This window comes from Uloborus diversus, chromosome 7 (genome assembly GCF_026930045.1).
Source record: "Uloborus diversus isolate 005 chromosome 7, Udiv.v.3.1, whole genome shotgun sequence".
In the NCBI taxonomy this organism is placed as follows: Eukaryota; Metazoa; Arthropoda; class Arachnida; order Araneae; family Uloboridae; genus Uloborus; species Uloborus diversus.
Window position 1 is genome coordinate 79,199,180 of NC_072737.1, and position 25,771 is coordinate 79,224,950.

The window sequence follows — 25,771 nt, forward strand, 5'->3', positions numbered from 1 at the left end:
ATTCACGTGTATTGGCAAAGATATGGTTGATAGCAAGCGTAGAGCGCAATTTTAATTCGTTTCTTGATTATCATAATGTGGAAACGCGGAAGAAAGATGCGCGAAAGAGCATCATTTGTGACGCCTTGTTTGAAAAATCGAACATTTTAAAAAATAATTAAAAAATAACCATTGAGATGAAAGTATTTTCTGCGTCCATGTTATTTTTTTATTTTTATTTTTTTTTATTTTTATTTTTTTTTATTTTTTTTTTATTTATTTATTTTATTTTATTTTATTTTATTTTATTTATTTATTTATTTTTTTTTTTTTTTTGCTATCAATTTCAGTGACAAAAAGTACTACTTTTGACTGAAAGAAACAACCCCATTGTCCAAAATACCGTAAACTGACCCTTAAGCGGGGTATACGGTTCAATGTTTACAATACTATGAGGCTAATAACTAAATGATTACATGATCACTTAAATAGTGTTAAAGAAAAGTCGGAAAGCTCCATAGAGTTTCGTTAGTTATTATTCAATTTATTGAACAGCAAACTACGAGAATAACCACGGAGACTTGTCCGTCTTTCTGATGTTAATCTTCTTTCTCAGCGCTCGAGACAAATGTGCCAACACCCCGCCTCCTCCCTTACCCGGCCATGCATGACCACCGCTAGTGCACCTTCCCAAATGAACTTTTACAAATAATTTTATTTAATATGGAGCAAAAATGTAGTTTCCTCCCTGCTCGAACAATTTTAAAAATACAAAGGAATCAGAAAATGAGGAAAAGTTTACATTAATTCAATGTCTTCAAGACAAGAGAAAGGAACGCACAATAATTTATTTTGTGCAGCAATTTGGCAAGCTTTGTGTTTTTAAATATTTCCTCGTCTCGAAGTTTTCATTGTTCCTTTTCCTGTTATTCTTGCGAAATCATATTTCTTTTGGGGCAACACGAGTGTATTTTCAACATGCAACAGCAGTCAAAAGTGCAGTGAGCGATACCATTAACCTGGTGCTCCTTCATTTCACCTTGAAGCTACGTCACAGATCAGAGCTTTTGGAATGACTTTTCGCCTGTATTTTGCCAACTGAAGGCAAAGGGCGTAAGTTTCGACTTCTGCTATTAAGCGTTCGAACTTTTAATTTTCTTATTTACTTATTTATTTATTTATTTTATTTTATTTTATTTATTTATTTTTTTTTTCGTGCTGCAGACACTGCTTGAAATTTTGAGGGCTGAAGAAAGAGCTAGAATTTGGCTGCGCAATCAGCTGATTTAGTTTAGTTTAGTTTTCCTTTACTTAAATCAGGGGTGCCCCCTCCCAAGAGCATGGACGCACCCCCCTAAAATTCACAACACTCCCCCCAAAAGCAAGAGCCCCCACCCCAAATGAGAAAAATACCCTTCAAAACACCCCCCCCCCCCCCGTAAAAATTTCAAAGGCGCAGTCTGCGCCATGACCCCCCCCCCCCCGGGTTGCACCCCCGTTGCTTAAATGACAAGAATCATTTAGAGGCACAATTCCAGATAAATGTTGCCTCCAGTGCAACACAAAATATTTTTTTTAATTACAAAATCGACGCGGCATTGAATTTCTTTACTCCCCCGCACGCTTTATCTATCTGCACCTTCCTCAAAAGTGCCTCATTTCAGGTAAATTGCTTTGACAAAAACAATAGCAATGGGATGAAGCGATTCTCCATTCATAAAATCCTCTTCGATGTGTATTTGACAATCGAAAAAACAAATCTGATGTTTGACATATTTTCGTGCCTTTTGTAATGAGCTTTTAATAATAAAAAATCGTTCTTGTAATGCGTTCTAAACAAAAAGAATTGTTTTATTAAACCAAAAGTGAAAGTGTCTTTTTTTTTAGGGTAATTGATTTTAGTCCGGTAGTGAAGAGAAACCGGTTTACTGGATGGCTTCAATCCGGCATAAGTATCTCAAGGACGTAAATTTACTATTTTACAAATCGTTGATAGACAGTGATTTGTCGGTAACTATATTCGAAACTTATTTCCAGCTGCGACTCTCTGCGCATAGTAGAATACTGTAATCTGCGATTTATTAATGGAGATGAAAATTCGAGACTTGACTTGATAATTATTTAGTCAGCCGCAAGTTCCACGATTCTTCGAAGAATGTTTGACCTTCCTCCAGTTTTTCTAGTTCATGTATAAATTCTTTCTGTTATTCTCACCTACGAGGTTCATCATAGTGTGGTTTTCGTTGGCCATAAAAATGTTTCAAATCCGTTTTTTGCCAGAAGCTGCTTTTAAAACATTCTTAATGTTCGATCGACGTTTAATTGCTAGTTTGTTGCACATTATCATAGTTGCTTTAGTGTTGGAATTGCTGAAAAACATTTCTCCATATCTCATTACAAGTGTGCATTCTCAATTATCGCAGTTTACCTTTCTGCTGTTCTTGTCTCATTTTACTTATGACTTCGTAAAAAGTGCATACCTGCCTGAAAAGGTGGATCCGGAAAATAAAGCCGTATTCATCACAGGTAAGAACATTTGGATGATTTTATTTAATCATTGTATAGTTAATTAAGCACAGATTGAATTTTTGAGAGACTTGAATCAAACTTGGCAATCTGAAAGTACAAATTATTTTAGAGCAAAATATATTTTTACATGGACAAAAATTTGATTTGTTAGCCGCCTTTCCAACACTCAGTGACAGAGATTCGGGGGGGGGGGGGGGCGACTGCCCCTGCACTTTTTTCATCATCAAAGATTGCCTAAACGTTAAGATTTTAATCAAAAACATTCTGGGTGAGATTACCTGATGATTAACGTCACCAAATGTTGCTTAAAATTTCAGTTTTAAAACTTCAATTTTAAAAATTTTCCGGGAGAAAATGCCCGAACGCACTCTTCTTCCTTTAAATTCAAAGATGACCTAAATTTGCGTTATAAAGACTCCAGTTTGAGAGGGGATCAGGAAGAGACTCCTCCTAGATAGCATAAAACTGCGTTTCTAAGACTCCAATAAAAAAAATAAAAAAAATCCGGAGTTCAAGACAGAGTTCTTAGGATTTCATCAGTTAAAAAAAAAAAATACTGGGAGAACCTCCGAATCCTTTCGTCCTCCCTTAAGTCAATAAAAGAGAAGTCTGAAATAATGTTTTATACGACATTAAAAGACGTTTTTAACTTTGCAAAATTTAAATCCCTCTAAGTTTGCTAAAGATGGCTTTAATTTGCGTCTTTAAGACATCAATTTAAGATTTTTTTCCGAGAAGAGCCTTTCTTACCCTTACTTTACCAAGGACAGTTAAAACTTCTTCATGGTTTTTTTAAATTATTTATTTACTTGTTTTCTTTTAAATTATTACTAATTAGACTTTATTTTTTTTTTTTTTTAATATCTGAGACAACCCTGGAAACTTCTCTTCGTTCCCCGAACGTTGACAAAACTATACTAAAACGGCGTTTTTAAAACTACTATTCCAAAACATTTACGCGGGAGAACATTCGAAGCCCCCCCCCCTCCCCTTTTTGTCACTCAAGATAGCCTAAAATATTCATTAACTTACTGTAAAAAAATTACATCCGCGCTTATAAGTCCCAGTCGCCGCCTCTGCCAACACTGATGAACTTCATCAGTGTTGGATGTGTGTGTCAACTCTTTTTTAAAGCACATTTATAAAAAGATCCACACTCACACACTGAAAAGCGGTTTCCTTAGGTATAGAAGTATATTTTTACAATGCTTGTGCCTTTTTTTTTCTTTTTTTTATTATTAACTAGACTGTAATTGGCATAAAAATAATATAAACCATAATTTATTTAATGATACGTTTATTATCAGTGGTTGAAAATTTTGGACAATAGAATACTCTAAATAAATTGCAATTCAAACAACATTACGTAAAACTAGAAAATCGCCCTTCAAGATATGACGGGGGAAATTGCTTCTACATTTGAACGAAGTCATTGCCTGTTTGGTGATATTTTGATGGTTGAAATTGCAACCTTAACTCCAGTGGATTAACCCTAAACTTCAGTAGATAGCGTTCATTGTTGCTCACTGTTTCGTTTCATCATTTCCTGAAATGACACAATCATACCAGCAAAACAGTTCAGTAACCGGATCCAGTTCAGCCTTGTCACAATAAAGCCTTTCCCTGCATGTTAAATATCACCAAAACATATTATCAAATTATCATGTCGTGGCGCGAGTTTCATTGTTGTTGACGTCCAGAGCGTTACTCGATCATTGGCTCGTATCGATCACTCGATCATATATATATATATATGGATGAAGATAGTGAAATAGATATCTTGTGTAGTTATGATAAAGTTCTAGAAATTTTAACACCCCAGAGCAAGGAAAAACAAATTACCTGGGTCTTATGGGCAGCACAAAAAAAATAAAAGTTCTGACAATCGATGAAGTTTCGCAACATCCTGGTTCAAAATATAATTTCGCGAATTCTTAGCAAGCAGATTCTATTTCAGAGGTACCTCATGTGTTCAAATTAACTTAGAACTCCGTATAAAGCAGCTGTGGAAATGTTTGAGACTCCAAATAGCTAGTTTTCCAACATGAAAAAATAGAATAAGTAAAAAATTAATGGTAGTAAAAATAATAATTTTATAACAAAATATATATATATATATATATATATATATATATATATATATATATATATATATATATATATATATATATATATATATATATATATATATATATATATATATATATATATATATATTTCTTCTGTATGTCGTTTTAGGATGCGATACAGGATTTGGTCATCATTTAGCGCGGAGACTTGATTCTAGAGGTTTCCATGTGTTTGCCAGTTGCCTTTTTCCAGACGGTGAAGGAGCTGAAACACTCAAAGAAAACTGTTCTGACCGCTTACAGATAATAGGACTTGATGTTACAAAAGATGACAGCGTAGCAGAAGCCTTCAAGTTTGTGAAGAAACATTTAGCATCTTGCGGTAACACACTTTATTTAATTATCATAACATGCCTCTTGAAGACAGTAAATTCTAAAATAATAACGGCAAATATTTTAAATGCTACAAGCTATCTCCCTATGCCAGGAGAAAGGCAGAACTGCTAATAAATACCAAACAGCTCGTTATAGCGTCCAGACACTGCAGTTGCAGTTACTTAAGCTAGTCGGTCTGGAACAGCCATAACCAGGGTTGCCCTCCCTCGAAATGCAAGGGTGCGCCCACCCCTAAATACCAGGACCCCTTCCCCCCAAAAGCAAGAGCCCCCCCCCCCCTTCAAAAATGAGAATATTAACCCTCAAAACGCCCCCTCCTCCTAAAAATTTCAAAGGCGCAGTCTGCGCCATAACCCCTCCCCCTCCCCCCGGGGTGGACACCCCTGCCATTCCCGGACAGGGGGGGGGGACCCTGCCATCGTGCCATCCCCATTATCGGACAAAGTGTCCGATAAAGGAACGGGAGTGTATCTTCCCTTTTGAAGCTAAAAATGATTCACGCACACCAGAGGGAGATCCGAGAGCTATGTACGGCTACACTTCGAAATGGTAACTTATACATTTTTACCCTAGCTTCAACCATAACTACTTTTAGAGGGGGAGCTCTACTTACGGACTTCTTACTGATACGCTTAAATATTTTTAGTTATGAGTGTAAAGAAGTACTCAGCTTCTTAATGAGATTTTTTGACTTCAGCTCTGTTCGGGCTATCCCAGACTGCTGAGCTCAAACAAGAACGAAACTGTTATTCCTGAGTGATGTAAACAGCTGTTGGATATTTGCTTGCAGCAGGGATGCTCCCCGCCCCCCTAAGAGAAAAGGCGCACCCCGTCCCCCCTAAAAATCACGAAAACCCCCAAAAGCAAGAGATTCCCCCCCTCCAAATGAGAAAAATATCCCTCAAAACTTCAACGACGCAATTTGCTCCATGACCCCCCCCCCCCCCCCAAGGTGGGAAGCCATGGTGTGCAGTAAATATTTTTTGTAAAAGTAAGGTCAGTTGGGGTAAGTGCGGTCTTGGGGCAAGTGCGGCTTAGGTTAATAATCAGAAAACGGGAATATCTGCAAGGCTGGTTGTCATCTGGGTAGCTTGGTAAACGTTATTGCTTTGCACTGCGTGCGTTAGATCGCGCTACTTGAATGGTAACTCTACTCCCTCCCTCGTTTCCTAACTTTACTCATTCCCACTACAGTGCCATGTTGTTATGGTTCGAGAAATCATCGTTTCTTCTGTTCTCACTTTTTCGTGTTTCCAGAACGTAAGTACAACTATTTCATGTCTACTTTTCGTATTTTTAAAGCTGAGATTTATTATTTTTTACTTTAAAATCAATTAATTTTAGGGCTGCACTTGCCCCAGAAAATTATAGGAATGGGAAATTGCGGCCCGAAAAAAAGGGGAAAGTGCAGCCTCGCATTTCTTGGGACTGCACTTTCCTGAAGCAATGTAATTAATTTTTAATCCCTGCATCTTTGTCTAACTAACAATAAGTGTCACTAGTCTATATTGCTCCAATATAACTGCTTATATATACTGCTCCATTATATAAATTAAATTGTTAATTACTATACTAAGTGTACTTATACAAAAAAATATGTTCAAGTTCGTCAAAGACATGGTTACCTTTTGTCAGTTGCACAGTTACTTTTTGTATTATTAAGTTAATATTTTATAAGTTCGTTGATATTAAAGTTTTAAAGGTTTTTCCTTGATATGCAAGTTTTTTTTTATATAAAGCTTATTAACATAATAAAAGTTATCTTTCATGTTCTTTATTTAATTTAAAATAAAAACTTCAGAATTTTGTTTAATAATCCATTGTTCCTTGAACGTTCTTCATTTTACATTGTCAGGTTTCGTTAGGAAAAATGTAATAACTTCCCAATGAATAGGTGAAAATAAAAATAAAAAAATCGTTTTTATTTAGGAAAAAATACTCTATTGATTGCACTTGCCCCTTATTTTCTCAAACGGTTTTCAAAAAAAATTCAAATAGGTGATGCTCTTGCCCCACTTTTATTGAGAAAGTGCGGCCCTAGAGCACAATAGTTTTTTTTTTAAATTTCAACTTTTTTACCTGCAATGAGTTTAGCAGGCTAATGTCTTGGGAAACACACTAAAACAGGTAGCATACGAAATAAAAATTAAAAAATTTGTATCAAGTCTTGTAATGTCTAGGCCTTAATAAAGTTGAACTGTACAATTTAAGGGCTGCACTTCCCCCAACTCACCTTACTTTAGAAACAAACAAATGAAAAAAAAAGAACCATAAACAAGAAGAAAAGATAAAGGTTCACGAAAAAGCTTTGTGTATTACTGCTTCTTAAAAGCGCTTACACTATAAAATTGCTCCTCATCACACACTTTTGGTAGAATCAGAATATAAAGAATTAGTTTTACCAACTATTAGAAGAAAAATACCACCAACTTTTAACTTATGCATCGCATCAACCAATTACAGTAGTTTATTACCAATGTGTATTAATGTTTGAAGTTCCGTCATCTTCATTTATCGTTTTTCAAAAAAGATATTTTGAGGTTATGCTAAATATTACAATCAATGTCTATTTATAAATAAATAAAAGAAGTTGAAGTTTTAATAAAGAATTTTTAATTGTACCCCTCATACATTTTTACTAAACGGACATGAAACTAGATCACCTTGTAGAACAGTGATTCCTAACATTTCTTGATCCATCTCCGCCTCTCATAGTTGACCTACATCTATCCCCCACCCATCTCTCGCCCTTTTCTTGCTCTCTGAAAAAAACAAAAATTGGTGCAAGTGAGCACCAATGGTACAGAAAATATAAATTTTAATTTGAATTACTATGTAAAAAATAAAGCGATTTTATTTAGTCACTCTCACTTTTTAAAAAGAATGTAACTTTTTTCCCCCGAAACACTTCTGATATCTGGAGGAAAAAGAGAAAATACTAAACTAGGATCACTGACGTACTTTTCGAGAACAGCAACATATTTTTTTTATGAATTTATTTTCATTTTTAAATTGGAGTTTGGAAGAACCGATAACATTGAACATTAAAATTTGAAGCAAAAAAAAAAAAATGAAAATTTGAAAACTCATTTGTTTATTTTTACCGTTATAATACCTATCATACGCTTGATAGATTTCAATTGAAGGATTAGTGTTCATCATCAGATTCAAACGCAAATCTCCTTCGAAGAAAATGTCTAACCTATATCTTGGTTTCGTGAGCAGCTGGAAAAGACAGAACTATATCCTCTTTTAACGAAATATTTTTACTATGAGATGAGGAGTGGTTCAGTGTTTTCCCATAGTGGAATGTCCATCAGAATCAGCTTCACCCAGGCTAGTTTGTAACTGTACTGCTTAAAAACTTTCAACTCACAACAATATTCCGGATCTGGAAGCGCTGTCTGCAAAGAATTGTCAAGCTTGTCCTCAGTCAGCTTCAAAAGAAACTTGATCTAAAATCCAATCTGAAATTTCTTACTTTGGTCTAATCATCAAATCTTGATTCCCTGTCAGTTTTTAACTGGTTCCCTACCCACGGGCCGCGGCTCATAAGTAGGCCGCGGGCAGCGCGGTACTGGGCCGTGGACGTTGCCAATATAAATCTTGGAGTTTATAGTATCAGTTTTTCAGGACAGTTCACAACTGGCGTCACTTAAAATCTCTCCGAAGAAAGTAGTTAATGTGTAAGGCTATAATCACATGGGATAAGATGAAGCTGTCAATTGATGAAAGGACTTTCAACTGTGATCTCAAAAGTTGTGAGTTAGTTAGTAACTCGACAATCAGTCCAACTTGTTGAAAAATGGCAAACATTTTGTAAATATGACCCGGTTTGTTTAAAATGAAGATTTGTTTTTTCTGGTACTAAGGAAGAGCTTCAGTGAGGGTGTGTGGGATTTGTATCGAAATGGTATCCAACAAATGTATAGAACTCTTAAAACCTGAAATGCGTCTATAAACTAAACATCCGGAATGTGTAAGAACTTTATTATTTCTTTCAAATCAAGAAAAGAAATTTTTCCCAAAATGGGAAAAATTTGGAAAAATCTTCAAATCGCGTAGCTAACTTAACAAATAAAATTGTCTCATGAGCTATTTTTGTTAATATCGAAAAAAAAAACGGGTTCCACAGACACCTGCTGAAGAGCTTACTATGCCCGTAGTAAAATTAATAAACAATCAAGTTTCATTATTAAAAAAAATACAACCTTGAAAAGAAGAATTGATGAAATTTTGGAAAAAGCGTAAGAGGTTATCTGTCATTATTTTGCATGAAACAAATTGATTATTTTTTACAGCAACTTTACGAGAGTACAAACATTATTGGTCAGATTAATTTACTAGTTTTTGATAATTTTAAATTGAATGGCAGTATCTTAATATATAAAAATTAATGTCCTGAGATAACATATATATATATATATATATATATATATATATATATATATATATATATATATATATATATATATATATATATATATATATATATATATATATATCAACACACAGCCAAAACCGCTGAAGATTCAGACTTGAAATTTGGCCGGCCTGTCCGCATGATTACGAAAGTAACCACTAAGAAAGGATTTTTTGAAATCTCAATTAGTTCGGGAGAAATTAATTAAAACCTCTTATTTTTTTCTAAATTAAAACCTGTCATTGAATTCAAATCCCTTATTTTCGAAGGCTTTCCTCCATTCAAATCATTATTCAGTACTTCATCTCAACTTTTGGTCGATAGCGAACTATAAATTTGATATTGTTTTTGTTTCTCACGTGGTTCTTCGAGGCTTTTCTCAAGTCAAATCATAATGTTTCTGTCTATTGCTTTCATTTTTTCAAAACTAGAAACGAAGTTTTTAAGAACATCATCACAGGCGGACTATCCTTTTGAATTTAGAAGAGTGCAGTTTCCTGTTAAAGTTTGCTTTGCAATAACCATTAATAAGTCACAAGGACAGACATTAAAAGTAGCAGGGACCGATTTAAGAGAAGACTTTTTTTCACGCGGCCAATGTTATGTAGCTTGCTCCAAAGTCAGTTCATCAAGCAGCTTAATAATTTTAGCACCAGAAAAAAAAACTAAAAATGTTGTATACAAAGAAGTTCTTGCTTAAACATTAATATATCAATAAACTGTGGATGTCCTGTGTTTGCAAAGATAATCAATACTTTAAAAGGATTGTTAAAACCAGTTAAAGATCGGTTAAGGACAAAGGCATATATGTAAGGAGTCCAGGGGCCCCGGGATCCTCCCCAAATTAGAAAAAGTTGTAGGTAATAAGTAATTATTATAGGGGATTTTCGAAACTAGGTGCACCAAGCACTGTTAACCCCTGCTAATTCCATTACCCGAGGAATGCCGGGTACGGGAATGCTAGTTGAATATAAATAGTGTTAAGTTAGTCATGGTTGGCAGAAATAACTGCCGAAGACATTTTCTTGTCTGTTGATGATTTAAGAAAAAAAGAAAGTGAAAGATTGGTCAAAGTGCGAAGGTTTAACTGATTGGGAGCAATTACGTCTGGAATATTGGTTCAGTCCCCAAAATTTGATCAGTGGCTCTCTTCGATAAATTTATCCATTGTAGGGTACATAGAGAGGCACTTATAGTTAAAACAAGTGTAATTGGACTTAAAAAAAAGAAAGAAAACTCTGGAGTAGTGGTAAAAACTGTTAACTGTTAAAGTAAAGTTTCAAGAACTCCAAGACTATACATGGAATACACCGCCAGCTCAGTCATTCCAGCCAAGGACTGCAATTTCGTGCTTATTATCACTCATTAGCCCGGCATAGGAAGTGACTGAGCTGGAAGTGGAAAACATCTTAAGGAAGCCAAGAGTGCCAAATTTCTGCCTTAGCCCTGGCTATAGGCGGTAACTTACTGAAAAACAAACTCCAAGACTGTTTGGTGTTGGATTAAACAGGCAGTCAACGGAAACAATTGCCTCCTTGCAAAGTTTAGTGGCTGTCCAAAGGTAAAGTGTTGACAAGATTTTGATTTCGTTCAGTTTTTCTTATAGAAGGATGTTTAACTTATTATTAGAAAACATACAAACTACTGCAGCTGTAACATTCACCTATTTTTGTCTTACGTATATTTTCAGTGTCTATTTTTACCAGATTTTTACTTGCATAATTAGTACTTAGTGGGCCTCAAAATTTTCTTCACAAAATTGTTTGCCGCAGACCTAAAAGGGTTGGGAACCACTAGATTAAGGTGATCAGCAAAAACTAGGATTTTTCCTCGGGAAATTCGAGATTCTCGTTACCTGTAATTGATTACTTTTTAAGGATTGGAAAGTGGACGACCAGTACTTGCATTGTGAACATCAGATGCATGATGAAATAAAGAGTCAGAGTAGGAGAAGGGCGGGTAGAAGAGCTGTCAGGTCTCGATTTGTTCCGGCATCTAAGATTTCGTCTCTTTTTTTAACCAGATTTTTTTTTTTTTTTTTTTGATACTGATATCTTAACAATAGATTTCGTCAACATTTTCACCTTTGATATTCACTATTTATTATTATAATTATTTTTAAACACACATCGGGCCCCAATCTTCCACTACGAACTTATCGCCCATTTTAGGAGCCAAATCGCCCCCAGGTTACGAACTACTTGTCTATAAGAAGTTAAGTAACATAAAATCATACACATTAGACGTAAGAGAGACGTAAGACTTTGTATCTTCAGTCAAGATCAGTAAGTTTTCATTGATATTACAGTAAGAAATTTCCTTGCCATCAGATTTATATTTTTTGAATGCCTAATTATGAAAAAAAAAAAACAATAAAACAATAAAACTTTAATGTATACCTCTTACTTGTATTCCTCAGACAAATTTGCCAAATCACCGAAAACTAGAGATTTTCTTTGCACTAGAGTGTAGTGTATTGTGCCTAGTTGTAAAACTATGACTGTATTAAACCAAACTGTATTTTTTTTCTTTTTTTTTTGCAACGCTAATTTTTGCTTATTTTCTTATTTTTTTCAACATAAGATCTTGACCCATTTAACTCATTGGAATCAACCAACAAACATTAGGACATTGTTGTACAATAATCACAAACAACGCTAGTAGTATGGTAATTCTTCATGCAATTTTCGAATAATATGACATCAGCTGAGAATTAGTTATCCCTATAATACCTTTATTCATGTCAATAGAATAACAGCGTCTCTTGGAACTTATTACATTCTTCCTTTTTCATGGTTTATCATTATTAGATGATCGCAATATCTTCCTCTCGGGCCAAACCGTAGCCATTAACAAGAGCAATAAAATCTTCCCTTAATCTCTGTTCATAGATGTGTCTCAAAGCAGACTTAACTGACATATATTAGATATGTCTGTAATCTCATCATACATGTATATTATTGAGAAACTGGAAAATCTCCCGTCAAGGTATGACGGGTGAAAATTGCCTCTCTTCTTTATATTGTAACGAAGCAATTGCCTGTTTGGTGATACTTTGATAGTTGAAATTGTAACCCTCACTCCAGTGGATTAACCCTCAACTCCAGTAGATAGCGTTCATAGTTGACCATTTTTTCGTTTCTTCATTCCCCTGAAATGACAGTGTTACCAGTAAAACAGTCAAGTGACCGGGTCGAGTTCAACCTTGTCACAATAAAGCCTTTCCCTGCATGTTAAACATTACCAAAACATGTTATCAAATTATCATGCAGTGGCGCGAGTTTCATTGTTGAAACTCGCGGGTTACTCAATCATTGGCTATCACATATATGAGGATACTGTATTTCCTTGGCAGCCTCTGTGGCTTTGTGGTAGAAGCTTCGCTTCATATGTCGGAGGTCGTGGGCTCGATTCCCAACGGTGTGCCAAGAGCGTTGTTTTAACGCTTTGCGCTGCATATCTTTCTTTTGTAGTCTTTTTTGTGAATAAATATAGATACAGAAGTCCAATCTCTCAAGGCAATGGCGCCCCATCTTTCCGTAGTCTTATTAAATTTTAACCACGGAGAGGTGGCGCTTGAACTCGAAGAGGAAACGCATCACTTCATTTTGTTTTCGGTAGGATCAGCGAAAATGCGAGACTTGACTGCTTGTGCGTTCTCGCCTATCCTTCATTCTACAAAATGAAGAAGTCCGTTTTTCCTTCCAGTTCGCCTCCCCCCCCCCCCTTCTTCAATCTCTCTGATCTCTCTGTAGTCAAGCTTTAACTAGGGACACCTGAACAACAACAACCCATTGTCAAGATGATTGTCTTTCTCTAAAGTAAGCTTTATTCGTAACAGGTATCTTTATTCATTTTACTTTTTACTTATTTGTTTCTTTATTACTATTCAGATTTATTGGCAGTTGTAAACAATGCTGGAATACAGAAAGGATTTGACGCGGAATTCTCTTCAATGACAGACTTCAAAGATACCATGGAAGTAAATGCTTTTGGCGCAGTTCGAGTTACGAAAGCATTTCTCCCGCTATTACAAAACTGCAATGGTCGAATAATTAACGTAACTAGTCTTGCTGGTAAGCTAGCATGTTTCTTTTTTCTATGTAGCTAAACCATAAAATACATTTTTCAATCCTTTTAAGTTATTTTACGAAACAAAAAGTGGAACTAAACATTTTCAATAACTCAACAGAGTTAAAGATAGACTTTTTCAGAAAACTTTTACGGATCTTACTGAAGTTCTCATTAATCAACTAATCCATAAAATGCAATTCTATTATTGTCTTCTTAATAATCATGGCATTAGATTTACAGATAGATAGCTAGATGTGCAGGTTTGCTACTGAGTCTTATTCAACCTAAGTACCATAGGCATAGCAATCTTGATCGCCAGGTAAAAAACAGGGTTCGAAAAATTATAAAGGAATAAAATGTTTGAATACTATGAAATAGAAATAAATTTGTTTGTGTTTATTTCAATTGTCTTTTTCCCATACAGATGCGTACTGTTATATATCGTTATTGTAGGCCATCTTTGATAGCGTTCGAGGAAGAAATGGGGTTCGGAAATCTCTCTTGGACATTCTTTGAAGTTCAAGTTTCAAAAAGACAGCTTTAGACGACTGTTGGTGACTCCTTTCTTCTCTATTTTCGAAATTGGTGTTTGAAAGGGCATAAAATTTCCCTAAATTTTTTTCGAAATTGAAGCTCTGAAAACGAAATTTTAGAATACGTTGGGCAACGCAAGGAATTGAATAGATACGGGATCCTCATCCTCGGAAATATCTCTATATTTTAGCTCTTGGAAATAAAAATGCTGTGGGAGCCCCCTTCCCCTCATGCATGTGTAAATAAGATATGTAATAAGAAAAAATAAAAATTAATCGCCCTTCCCTTGAAAAACTTCTAGGTCGGTCCATGTAGGAATATGTAGTACAGGGGTGGACACAGGATTTCATTTTAGGGGGGGAGGGTCATGCAGTGTTGCCAGATTGGGGGAATTTTCCCCATTTTGGGGAACTCTGGTGCTCTCTGGGGAAATGGGTTTTGAGGAGAATTTTTTGGGGAAAAATTTTTTTCTTGGGGAAAACCTGGGGGGGGGGGGGAAACTCGGGGATTTTTTTTTTTTTTTTTTGTATTTAAATTTGCGTCTTGACATCTGGTAGTTACATTGTTTGTATCGAACAGCGTTGGTTTAGCTTAGAGTCCCTCAACTTTATGGAATTAGTTTAAATGTACATACAGAAGCAGAGTAATAAATCCGAGTAGAAAAAAATATATTGGCTATTTCTTATCTCTCGTCAGGCGCTTGTATTTATGACTAGTGGCACCCGCACGGCTTCGCCCGTAGTAGAAAATTAAAAAGTATTTTGGTTCCCCTGTATATTTACAAATAATGCATGATGAATTTATCGCCAATTGGCTTGCCCACGTTACGGTTCCACATTATGATAACTTGGTAATTTAGTCGTCCATCTTATGATAGTTTTGCTCGGGAAAATGTTCTTAAAATTGGAATAGAAAAAGAACAAAATCGAATTTTCGAATAATCGCTAAAAGGTGCACACCCCCATGCTACAAACTAATTCTTTGCCAAATTTCATGAAAATCGGTCAAACGGTCTAGGTGTTATGCGCGTCACAGAGATCCTGAGAGAGAGAGAGAGAGAGAGAGAAAGATTCTGGACAGAGAGACTTTCAGCTTTATTATTAGTAAAGATTAAAAAAAAGATAAAGATAAAGAAAACCAAAAAAAAAAGCGAAAATGGGAAGAAAAAAAAAGTTGGGGAATTTTATATGAAAATTTGTCTATTTGGGGAAAAAAATTTCTTTTCAAGAGACAAAAATATCAGAGGAAGTCGATTCATTTTATGAAAATATTAGTGGAAAAATAATTTTTGAATTTGGGGAATTTTGATAGAAAACATCGCTTTTTGGGGAAAAGTTGGAAGGGAATTGGGGAAATCTGGATTTGACCATCTGGCAACACTGGGGTCATGCTCAAAAACGTCGTCTTACGAACAAAAATTTTCTTCTACGTACAACACCCCCAAGTAAAACCTCTTATCACCTCTAAAATTTTCAAACAAAAATCATTGAAATCATAAAAGCTCTTTTAATAGCTTACAAAAATCATCGAATTCACTGATAAAAATCATTTAAAAAGTTTTCTTTTAAATAAATTTTCAGTTTTAGAACTTAAGCCGAAAATTTTCTAAAACGACAACTCAAAGTTTTCGGAAATTTCGGATCACAAAACCGCTGGTTGATTAAATATTTGCATAATACTCGACACATATCCATCTTAGATTATAAATTTGCATGATACTCGACATATCCATTTTGTATGCAGAAAAATAACATTACTTAAAATAATAGTAAAAAATGCGGCGAAAATCTAATTAAAAATAAAATATTCCATAAATATAATGCGGATTTGATAAATTACTCCTGATTAATTCCAATTGTAGAAAATCGGAGGACGACGAAAGACGTCGATTGACGAAGACGTCGCAGTCTCTCAGAGTCTGATACAGGAACTCCAGATATCTTTCCATCGATTTTGGGTTCATCAGTTTTTTCAACAGTCCAAAAAAAAAAGAGACTACAATGCTTTGTCACACGAACGCTTCATTGTTTTTGTTGTAGGTCAGGAGTTCCCAAAGTGGGTGCCGCAAAGAGGGGAGAGGGGTGCCGTGAGCTGTCCATAATTTCAATATGCCTGTATAATTGAAATAGATTAGGGTGCCGTGAAAAAATTGTAATTCGTCAAAGGGTGCAGTGAGTCGGGAAAAAAATGGGAACCCCTGTTATATGTAGTTCTTTTCTAACAAACAAGGCTTTTTTCAACTGGGTTTCCGTCTAAAACGGTGGGCTAGAGTTTACGAGAACCTTTGTATAATGTTGTATATGTGTGTTGTATAATGTTATATTTGTTTTGCGCTAACACGACACTCAAATTCAACATTTCTTGCAGGATACTAAATCCAAAACGCTGATTTAAAATAATAAACTATTTACAGCACATTTAAAAATAAACTCAGTACGACTAAAAACGAAACTATCTAAAAATTACAACAGAAAGAAATTATAATCTACAGAGATTTTACACAAAAAAAAAACATTTACACACTCAAATGCTATACCGATTGAAGCGATGCCTGTAGCTTTGGATATGGTTTTACAATAACTATCGTTCATTAAATTTGTTGCATAAAAAGCGATTGGACGTCATACACTTCTTTGTTACTTTTCATTATGCAGTGAAACCCCTCTAAGGCGGACACTAACAGGAGAAATTTTTTTGTCCGCAATAGAGGAGTGTCCACAGGCCAGGGGTTTAATAATTTTATTTGCCTTAGAATCGGGAAATTAAATATTGTCCGCATTTCAGGGATATCCGTTAGGAGGAGTTTTACTGTATACTGGCTCCTGAATCCAGCGCCGCAGACTATCTCAATAAAAGTTATTTTACTGTTACTGTCTACATATTTTAAATACATAAGCTATAATAGAAAAATGACAGTTTATATCCCCCCGAAATAAAGAATTTACTGTTTCTTTTTATGGTTTCGGTCTTGCTTTTCTTTCTTTTTTTTTCAAGCAATCCTCTTCACTACTCAAATGCAATGAACCTTAAAACAGATTATAAAGTATTGTCACAGATTCTGATGGAGGAGTCATGACCCCCATGATTCCCCCGCCCTCTTTGTATCCACTTCTTACGGTTTCGACCAAGTTTTTTTATTTTTTCGAGCAAACATTCAAATACTGTTGCGGGTTTTGATGAGGGGTCATGACCCCCATGACCCCCTCCTTGTATCCGCCACTGAATGTAGTAAGAATTGTAGAGGAATGGTTGTTACCAAAACTACAATTTACTCTGTTTCGAGAAAACTTCAAATCAATGGGGGGGGGGGGGGGTCCGATTTTTGGAGAATCTGAAAATATACAAATGTATCGGTAAAACTAAACACAATGATTTTACTGGCTTTTACTCTAATCTTGGAATTCTGATATGTTAATCAACTAAATATGGTGAACTTACCTTATGATAAAATGATCTTTTTTTCGGACAATCAACTTTGAGAATTCTAAGTAGCACCTGTGAATTGTCTACAGCGGCTACCTAGTTGTAGTATGCTGTGTGGACGGTGGATCTTAACCTTTTTTTTTTTTCAATTAACCATATTTTACCCATTTTGTAGTTACCGTGTTGTACTCCTCCCACGATATACAGGGTGTTCCATTTTAACCTGCAAGACCTTTGTTTTCGCGACCGTTAGTGCTAGATGTATACTTCCAATTGCAAAAATGTTCAAAATTGGATGCAGAATTAACGTACAGAAAGTTGAAGCAAAAATAAAAATGAGTCAAAAAATACAAAATTTAACTTTTTATACGGGCCCTAGGTCCCCTAACTAATATTTAGAGAAATAATCTCCATTGAAAATTATTATTGACACAAAAAACTTGACATTTCTGCCACCTAAACTCAAGGAGATTTTCAAATTCAAAGTTTTAAGGGACCATACAGAAGATGAGATTGGAACTTGTCGCTCTTCAGAAAAATGACAGGTCGTCAAAGTAAACAAGGTGTTGATATTTTTCATTGCTATACAAAAATAAATGCAAATGTTATTTCGGTGAAACGCAAAAACACAATACAAATCCTCGAACAATTTGAAAAACCACACTCTATGCACACTCCATTTTAAACACTTGTTTACAGCTATATTTTCCCCCAAAAGGTGTCATTGACGGCTAGTGAAAGTGGTGTAAGTCACGAAACGCTGTGCTTTATATCTCGGTAAATATTGGTCGTACTAATTTTAAACTTTTGGTGTGGGAATTATTTTTCATTGGAGATTATTTCCCTAAATATAAGTTAGGGGACCTGGGGCCCATATAAAACGTTAACTTCTGTATTTTTTGACTCATTTTTATTCTAGCTTCAAACTTTTAATATCTTAACTCTGCATCTGATTTTGAACATTTTTGCAATTGGAAGTATGCATCTAGGACTAACGGTTGCGAAAGTAAAGGTCTTGCAGTTTGAAACGGAACACCCTGTATATGTGTATACATATACAAAAAAACAGAAAAAAAAATCCTGATCCCTATAATACAATGTCAGACGCAGAGAATGATAAATATTTTGCAATACTTTGTATATTGACATCATTGTAAAAGCATGTAAAATCAGCCCAAAATGGAATTTTTTTGCACAATTCTAAACGAATAGAACAAGAGTACTTTTCCAAAGCCAAGAGAAGCATGGGCGGATTTATGGGGGGGCAGAGGGGGGCAATGCCCCCCCCCCCCCCCAGTTTTGAGAGGACTTTATGTAGTAACAACACATCTTCCAAAAAAATTTTAACATTATTTTTTTCTTTTTTGACTAGTTCAGAAGGGCATGGGTGAATTTATAGAAGGGGGCCATAGGGGCAATGCCCCCCAGTTTTGGGAGGACTTTAAATAGTAACAACACATCTTCCAAAATCTTAAAACAAAAAATCATTATTATTTTTCTTTTTTTGAATAGTTCAATGCAAATGAAGAGGATAGTGAATGTCCTTTTCTGATGGGAGAAAAGAAAAAAAAAGAACATTAAATAAAAATAGTACAGCTGTCACTGGGGTGCTGAAAATATGCCTAAATTCACTATTTCGGACTGAAAACCATTTGGGCAAGTATACAAATGAAAATATAGTCAAAACGAGCTATGCATTCAGCTGCAACACTTACAATAATTGACGATTGTTTTTAAATTAGAACCTAAAACAAAGGGAACCCCCCCCACTCCCCCATTTGCGCTAACAGAACGATCTGCTCGTTATGATTTGTTTTCTTTCTTTTCAGAATGTTTATTTTCAATTTGCGTGATTTCAAAAACTAGATATTTTGTGCTGTTTCAGACGAAAGATTTTGAAGAACCTTCTGGATTCACACGTTCAGATTGGTAAAATTGTAAAAATCCTTTAATCGTAAAAACTGACGAACTTTCGTAAAAATTACAAAAATCTGCAGGTAATAGGGCCAGATTTGCCTATAAGATAAACAAGCTATAGCTTCGGGCCACTGCTTTGAAGTGGGTCCGTTACTTGTAAAAAATTGCATGATTTGTTCCTTGAAAAATGGAAAGTGCTTGAAAAAATTAATTTCATCTTCAAGTGCTTGAAAACCTTGAATATTTGGAAAAGCGTGGCTACAAACCTTAAATTTTAAATTTCTAACAAATGGTAGGGGGAGGAATGCCAAAATATGTCAAATTTAGCTCCTTGCTATATCGTGCATCAAAAGTGTAAAAATCATGGTTCTTACGTATGTAACATATGACTTGAAAAACATTTTTGTGACTCACATGTTTCATATCTTGCTATTTATTTAACCCCGAATGCAGTATTTTGGAAATTCTTTTGTATTGATTGCTTTTATCTTGCTTATACTGCATATTGTTAATCCGTTTAGCCCGGAAAAAATGATACACTACCTCTATTCCTTTTCGTTTTCTGCACTGCTTATAATTAAAAAAAAAAAGGTTGTTGTAATGAGAGAATTCTATAGTTTATTTTTTCTTTTAAACTTAAAATAGCTGGGGTTTTTTTTACAAAGTTTGAATAATACTGTACAACTGTATAATCTAGTGCTTAATTTCAGAGATTGGAAAGTGAAAATGAAGTGCCTTAAATTATTAAATGTTCTAAAATCCTTGAAAAAAATTGGCACAGTATAACCTACTAGGGCTCTTGGACTAAAACATCCAATCGAACCAACCAAACCTTGAAAATAATTAGACAAGTCTTTGAAACTCCTAAGCAAAGTGTGCTTCAATTTTATTTCTTATCAAGTGTATAAATTATGAATTGTTCTAATAATTAGTATGTTACTCTCATGTTACATATTTTCTAATCCTGTACAGCATTTCTTTTAAAGTATTAACTTACATCACAAAGCACATTTAAATCATTAAACTTTAAAAAAAAAAATTGTCTATTTTTTCCCGAGATTTTCGTTTTTCCAATTAACCCTTATTAGGCTTCAAAATGCACAATTTTACATCCATTTTACAAAATGTTCTCCGGGGGAGAAACCCCCGGACCCCCTAAATTTGGAGACATTCTTTATCCCACTTAAAAAGGAGCCCTGCGTCACTCTCTTGATACTAGTCACCTCTCTTAAGGTCAATTCAAAAAGGACAGCAAGAAAACACATACGAATGAAAACGACACACCAAAGAAAAAAAAAGAGTAAAAGCATGACCTTATGCATCGCAGGAAAACAGACCAAAAACATAGGGGGAAGGGGGGGGGGCAATTTAAAGTGTTGCTCAAAAAAAAAATCTTGCCCCCCCCCCCCCCCCCAGGAACTCGGTCCTAAATCCGCCTATGAAGAGAAGTCACTCACAATTTTCGCAAAGCCTTGTGATTTGATGAAATCCTTTATTATTGTAATCTTTATGATGCAATTAATGAACAATGATTTTACAGGCAGAATATCTCATGCAAGAATTTGTCCATACACCATGAGCAAATATGCTGTTACGGGATTCACAGAATGTATCCGACAAGAGATGGAAGTTTGGGGTTTACAATTCATTGCAGTTGAACCTGAACTATTTTTGTAAGTTAAAGTAATATTTGCAGACTTGTTTCTTTGATTATGCTTCGATTCCCATCCTTTGTCACGCAGTCTATATCAGGTAATTTGTTTCAACAGCAGATAATTGTGTATCAAGGTCACTTGAATTTTATATTGATTTAAAGATCAGTTAAAATGGCAATACTTAACTATTAACTTTCAGAACATAATTATTTGTTTTTCTTTGTGTATCTTACGAAACATTATTTAGCACAAGCAATAACTTTTAGTGTATGCATTCATTGTTTAGAAATTAGTAAATCAATTGTTTCACTTAAACAAGCCACATTTGTTTAATAAAATTATTACCAAGTATTTGTGACACCTCAAAATACTTTAGGATACATAATGTAAGTCTCATTCATGTCTAAGTGTTTCTATCGGGGAAATTTAATGTCTACAAAATTCATCAAAATTTCACGAAAAACACGAGTTAAGTTGTTAGACTTACATCTATTTCTACTTATCTCTTTCAATGCTCTCAAAACCAGCCCTAACAAAATTGTGCACTTTTTTTTTTTTTTTTTTCATTTTTTGCTGCTGATAAAAGTCAAATGGTTAAAGTTGTTTTTTCCTTGTCCCCCCCCCCCCCCCCCGCCCACCCATATGCCCCAATCGCCGAAACAGGTTTTAGGGTGCGTTTACAAAAGAAATTCAATGGCTTAATGTCGAGAGTAGGGAATTACGATAAAAATAATTCAAATTGCAACCTACAGCAGACTAATACCACCTCTAAACTAACTCGGCTTCGATCTGCTAAAATATTGGTTTCCATTTTTCCTTAGCATCAGTGCATTTTTATCTCTTCATTATCAGATCATTTTCTCAAATCCGATCGAAAATATCTCCCATGAGTCGGAGGGTCAATGTAAACGGTCTCAAAGAGCTAGTTAACTTTAATTTCCGTTTCTGCAAATAGCCAGTTGACTTAGGTAAACCCAAAACTAGTGACTTTATTAAGTTCTGGTTTACCTAAATCAGCTGACTGTTTGCAGGAACGGAAATTAAAGTTAACTAGCTAAACAATTTTTGCCCTAACTTCTCCCGGAAACTTATAACTCCAGTTCGGACACCTTGCATAAAATTGGGAATACATGATGCTCATAAAAGAAACTCCAGTGTTTTGAAAAATCATATCGAATGAATGGTATAGGTTAGTCGCCCCCCCCCTCCCTAAGAGCAAGGGCACACTCCTGCTGTATTATGCGAAGACCCCCTTCAAAACAAGAGCTCCCCCCAATCGGAAAAAATACCCCTCAAAACAGCCCCCCTGAAGAATTCAATCGTGCAGTCTGCGCCATGACCCCGCCCCCCCCCCAGGGGATCCGCCCATCTGGGTTAGTTCAAGTCAGTTAATTTTGAAGAATTCAGTAGCTCATCGAATTTTATGCACACCAGTTTCAGTTTGCTTTTTCAACACTTAGTAGAGAGGAAGCATTTGATACTTGATCAAGAAGTGGACTGGAAGATCAGTGCCTATTTCTTATTCTCCAAGAAGCCCAGATTTGACTCCGTGAGACTTTTATCTGGATACACGTCAAGAATCATGTTTACGACGAGAAAATTGTAAACACGATGTAAATCATCTCAGGCAAAAAATAATCGCTTGTGTGACACACAATACTCCAGGCATGTTGACCAAGATCTGGGGAGGGGCTGATTACCGTTTGGATTGTTTGCCGAGATATAAACGGACCACACATTGAAATCTACTAAATATTAAAAACTTTGATAAATTAACCTTTAAGTACATATCGCATCCAAAGAGCAGGAATTAAAATGGGGGGAGCAAGTCCGATCATTGGCTTAGCAAAAGCGGACCCAAAGAACCTTAAGTCATGTGACGCAACAACGGCGAATGGTTGGCACGTTTTCCGTGAAAAAAAAGCGAAAGAAACCTGATTTCTTCCAGTGCTTTGCTTTAAAATCTATCATATAACTTGGGGTCTCGGTTCCATGAATGAAAGTTTTCACTCCCTCCATTTTATCTCTTCTCAATGATCGCACCCCGGCAAAGAAAGTGCCAAAACTCAAAATTTGGAAGAAACGTACTTACTATTGATTTAAAATCAATCTCTTTTCTATCCACAAAACAAACGCACAAAGTAAGCCCTCATAACTGGTGCGTGTGCGTGGTGTTGTAGAAACGATATATAATAATGAATAGTGACACATCATTAAAATTTCGTAGTTTAGAAGAAAACTTTTCGAACTTTATCTATGTATGCATTATTTATTTAGACAACAAAAACTAACCAGAAAAAAACGTTACAATAATGTTTTTACTCGTTTTGTAATATTTGAGACGAAATCACTTAAAACTACTACTTCAGAAAACATTGATTTTCTTCATTGCTGTTTTTTTTTTTCTAGTTGTGTCTTTTTTTTTTTTTTTTTCTTTTTTCACCGGGGGTTACCTATATAACATCGACCTAATTTTATGATTGTAAAACTTAGCTCCAAAACCTCGGAGTTCTTTATACGCAGCCTGTAGTAAGGTGATCACTTATCTTTCTTTTCAAAAGGGGACATTTACCAATTTTAGGCATCTGCACGTACATGCTAAAAAAAGTGCTTTTTTATAGTTTGAGGAGGGACAAAAACAGAAATGAACACTTAAAAAAGATGAATTAATGTTATTATTTGATGCATAAATTTTGCTCGAGTACATTTGGTACTGATTTTAAATAAGAAAGAAATTCTTGACAAAATTTTGTACGATTTAGTTTTGAAATCAACATGGCTTCAAGAACAGCGATTTGCCGTGATTTTTCGTTAGTTCTCAAATTAGTCATATCAGCTAAAATATCCTTTCCTTGAGTATATTAGGCTCAGACAAACACAAAATATGTTAAATAATTTTGCATGATTTAATTCATCGCTATAAAATTCTTAAACAGCTCTACCCAGTGACTTGGTTGAAGCATTCAGTGTTCCGTTCTGACACTTCAAAAAACGGGACAGTTCATGTGTGGGCAGGGCCGGTTCTAGTATTTCTGCCGCCCTAGGCAATATTGACAAGTGCCACCCCCCCCCCCCCCGCCCCATTGAATAATAATAACAATAATAATATATTAAAAAACAAAATTAAAATTAAATTAAAGTGAGTTTCTAGTTAAATTCCACTCTGGGTTTTGCATATCCAAGCACTGTACGCATTTTATTATCTTTTTTAACATTAAAGTAGTGCATCTCATGGCATTGAAACAGATATTAATATTTTCAAAAGACTTAAATCACGCAATTTGCCAACTCTAAAAGTAAATTGAATTTCTTGTTAAATTAGGAATTCAAACTATGTTTTGCATATCCAAGCACTGGTACACACAATTACTTTTTTTTAGCATTGAAGCAGTAAATCTTATGGCACTACGGCAGATATTCGTTTAAAAAAATGTTTCAATTTCGAAATTTGCCGCCCCTAAAATTTGCCTCCCTAGGCAGCCGCCTACCCCAGGAGCCGGGCCTGTGTGCGGGGCCAATGAGACAGAATACATGAAAACTGATACGTCATGTCCTTATCAAACGGGACATATGGTCCCATTATATATGTGTGTTATTGTTATTTATTTCATTGTGTTTGATATTTTCTTTCGTCTCTTTTTACTACATATTTATTTCAGAACACCGATTGCAGAAGAAAAATTTGTGATGCAGCGTCTAGAAGCTTCACTATCCAGTTTAGACAACGATATTAAAACAAAATATGGCGATGAGTATTTCCATAAATACAGCAAGTTTATAAAAGAAATGGGGAAATTAGGATGCAGAAATATAGACCCTGTTATCGACGCACTAGAATTGGCAGTCAGTCTAAAATACCCTGATTCTACATACAAGCCAAGACGGAATTGTGGGACAAGGATTTTCTTATACTTTTGTCAAATTATGCCGCAAAAGCTCTTGGATATCATAACATGTTTCATTTTTTATGCAAGTGGTCTTCCAACTCCAAAAGAACGAAAACATTCTTAAAATTACTAGAGAACTATAAATCGAACTTACATTTAAAAATAACAAGAAAATGAATAAGAAGCATTTTTGTATTGTCTTTGCATTTCTCTTATCTGTCTATATATAATAATAATAAAGCGTTGATACTAATTAAAAACTAATTGTCCTTAAAAAAATAAAAAACACATTTCTACTTAAAATAATGTATTTCTAGAAACAAGTTAGATTTTAAATAAAAAATTCTGTATGAGAATGAACCCAATTAATGTCTTGTCATGGTTACCTAATAATGCAGGGTAAACAGCAAATTAATATGGCAAACATGAAATTTTAAAATCAATATCTCTAAGTATCCCCCATTGCTTACTCCTGAGAAGTCAGTTAAATGACATTAAAACACCAAAAGGTGTTAAAAAAGGGAAAAAAACTTTGTCACTTCAAAATTAATGCCTAAAATTATCCCCTTGTGAATTATGAACCAAGGCGGGTGATCACCAGGCTAGCCAAACTTATTGGATTGTAAGGGAAGGTCCCTTATTTCGAAAAAACTGTCCCGTGGAACTTTCATACGGGATGGCTAAAGTCCTGTATTCTAACTACGAGCAATAGAATAAATTGACAGTGAGTCGGACATTATTTTAAGAAAAAAAAATAAATGAAAGAAAAACACAATATGTGAAAAAACGAGTGAAAATAAAAACCATGGGGGGCAGTAAATGTAAATTTTAAAAAAAAAAAACATAATATATTTCTGTTCTGGAGTGTTATGTTAGTGTTCTGTT

At 35.0% G+C, this 25,771-nt stretch overlaps 1 protein-coding gene across 1 annotated transcript; it reads left to right on the forward strand.

Moving 5' to 3' along the window:
* The first annotated feature begins 1,935 nt into the window (after positions 1-1,935).
* LOC129226384 (17-beta-hydroxysteroid dehydrogenase type 6-like) lies at positions 1,936-25,159 on the forward strand. Its single transcript, XM_054860986.1, has 5 exons — positions 1,936-2,505; positions 4,747-4,959; positions 13,290-13,472; positions 20,885-21,017; positions 24,659-25,159. The coding sequence occupies exons 1-5, from the start codon at positions 2,166-2,168 to the stop codon at positions 25,008-25,010; spliced, it is 1,221 nt and encodes a 406-aa protein (XP_054716961.1). The 5' UTR covers positions 1,936-2,165; the 3' UTR covers positions 25,011-25,159.
* Positions 25,160-25,771: the final 612 nt, after the last annotated feature.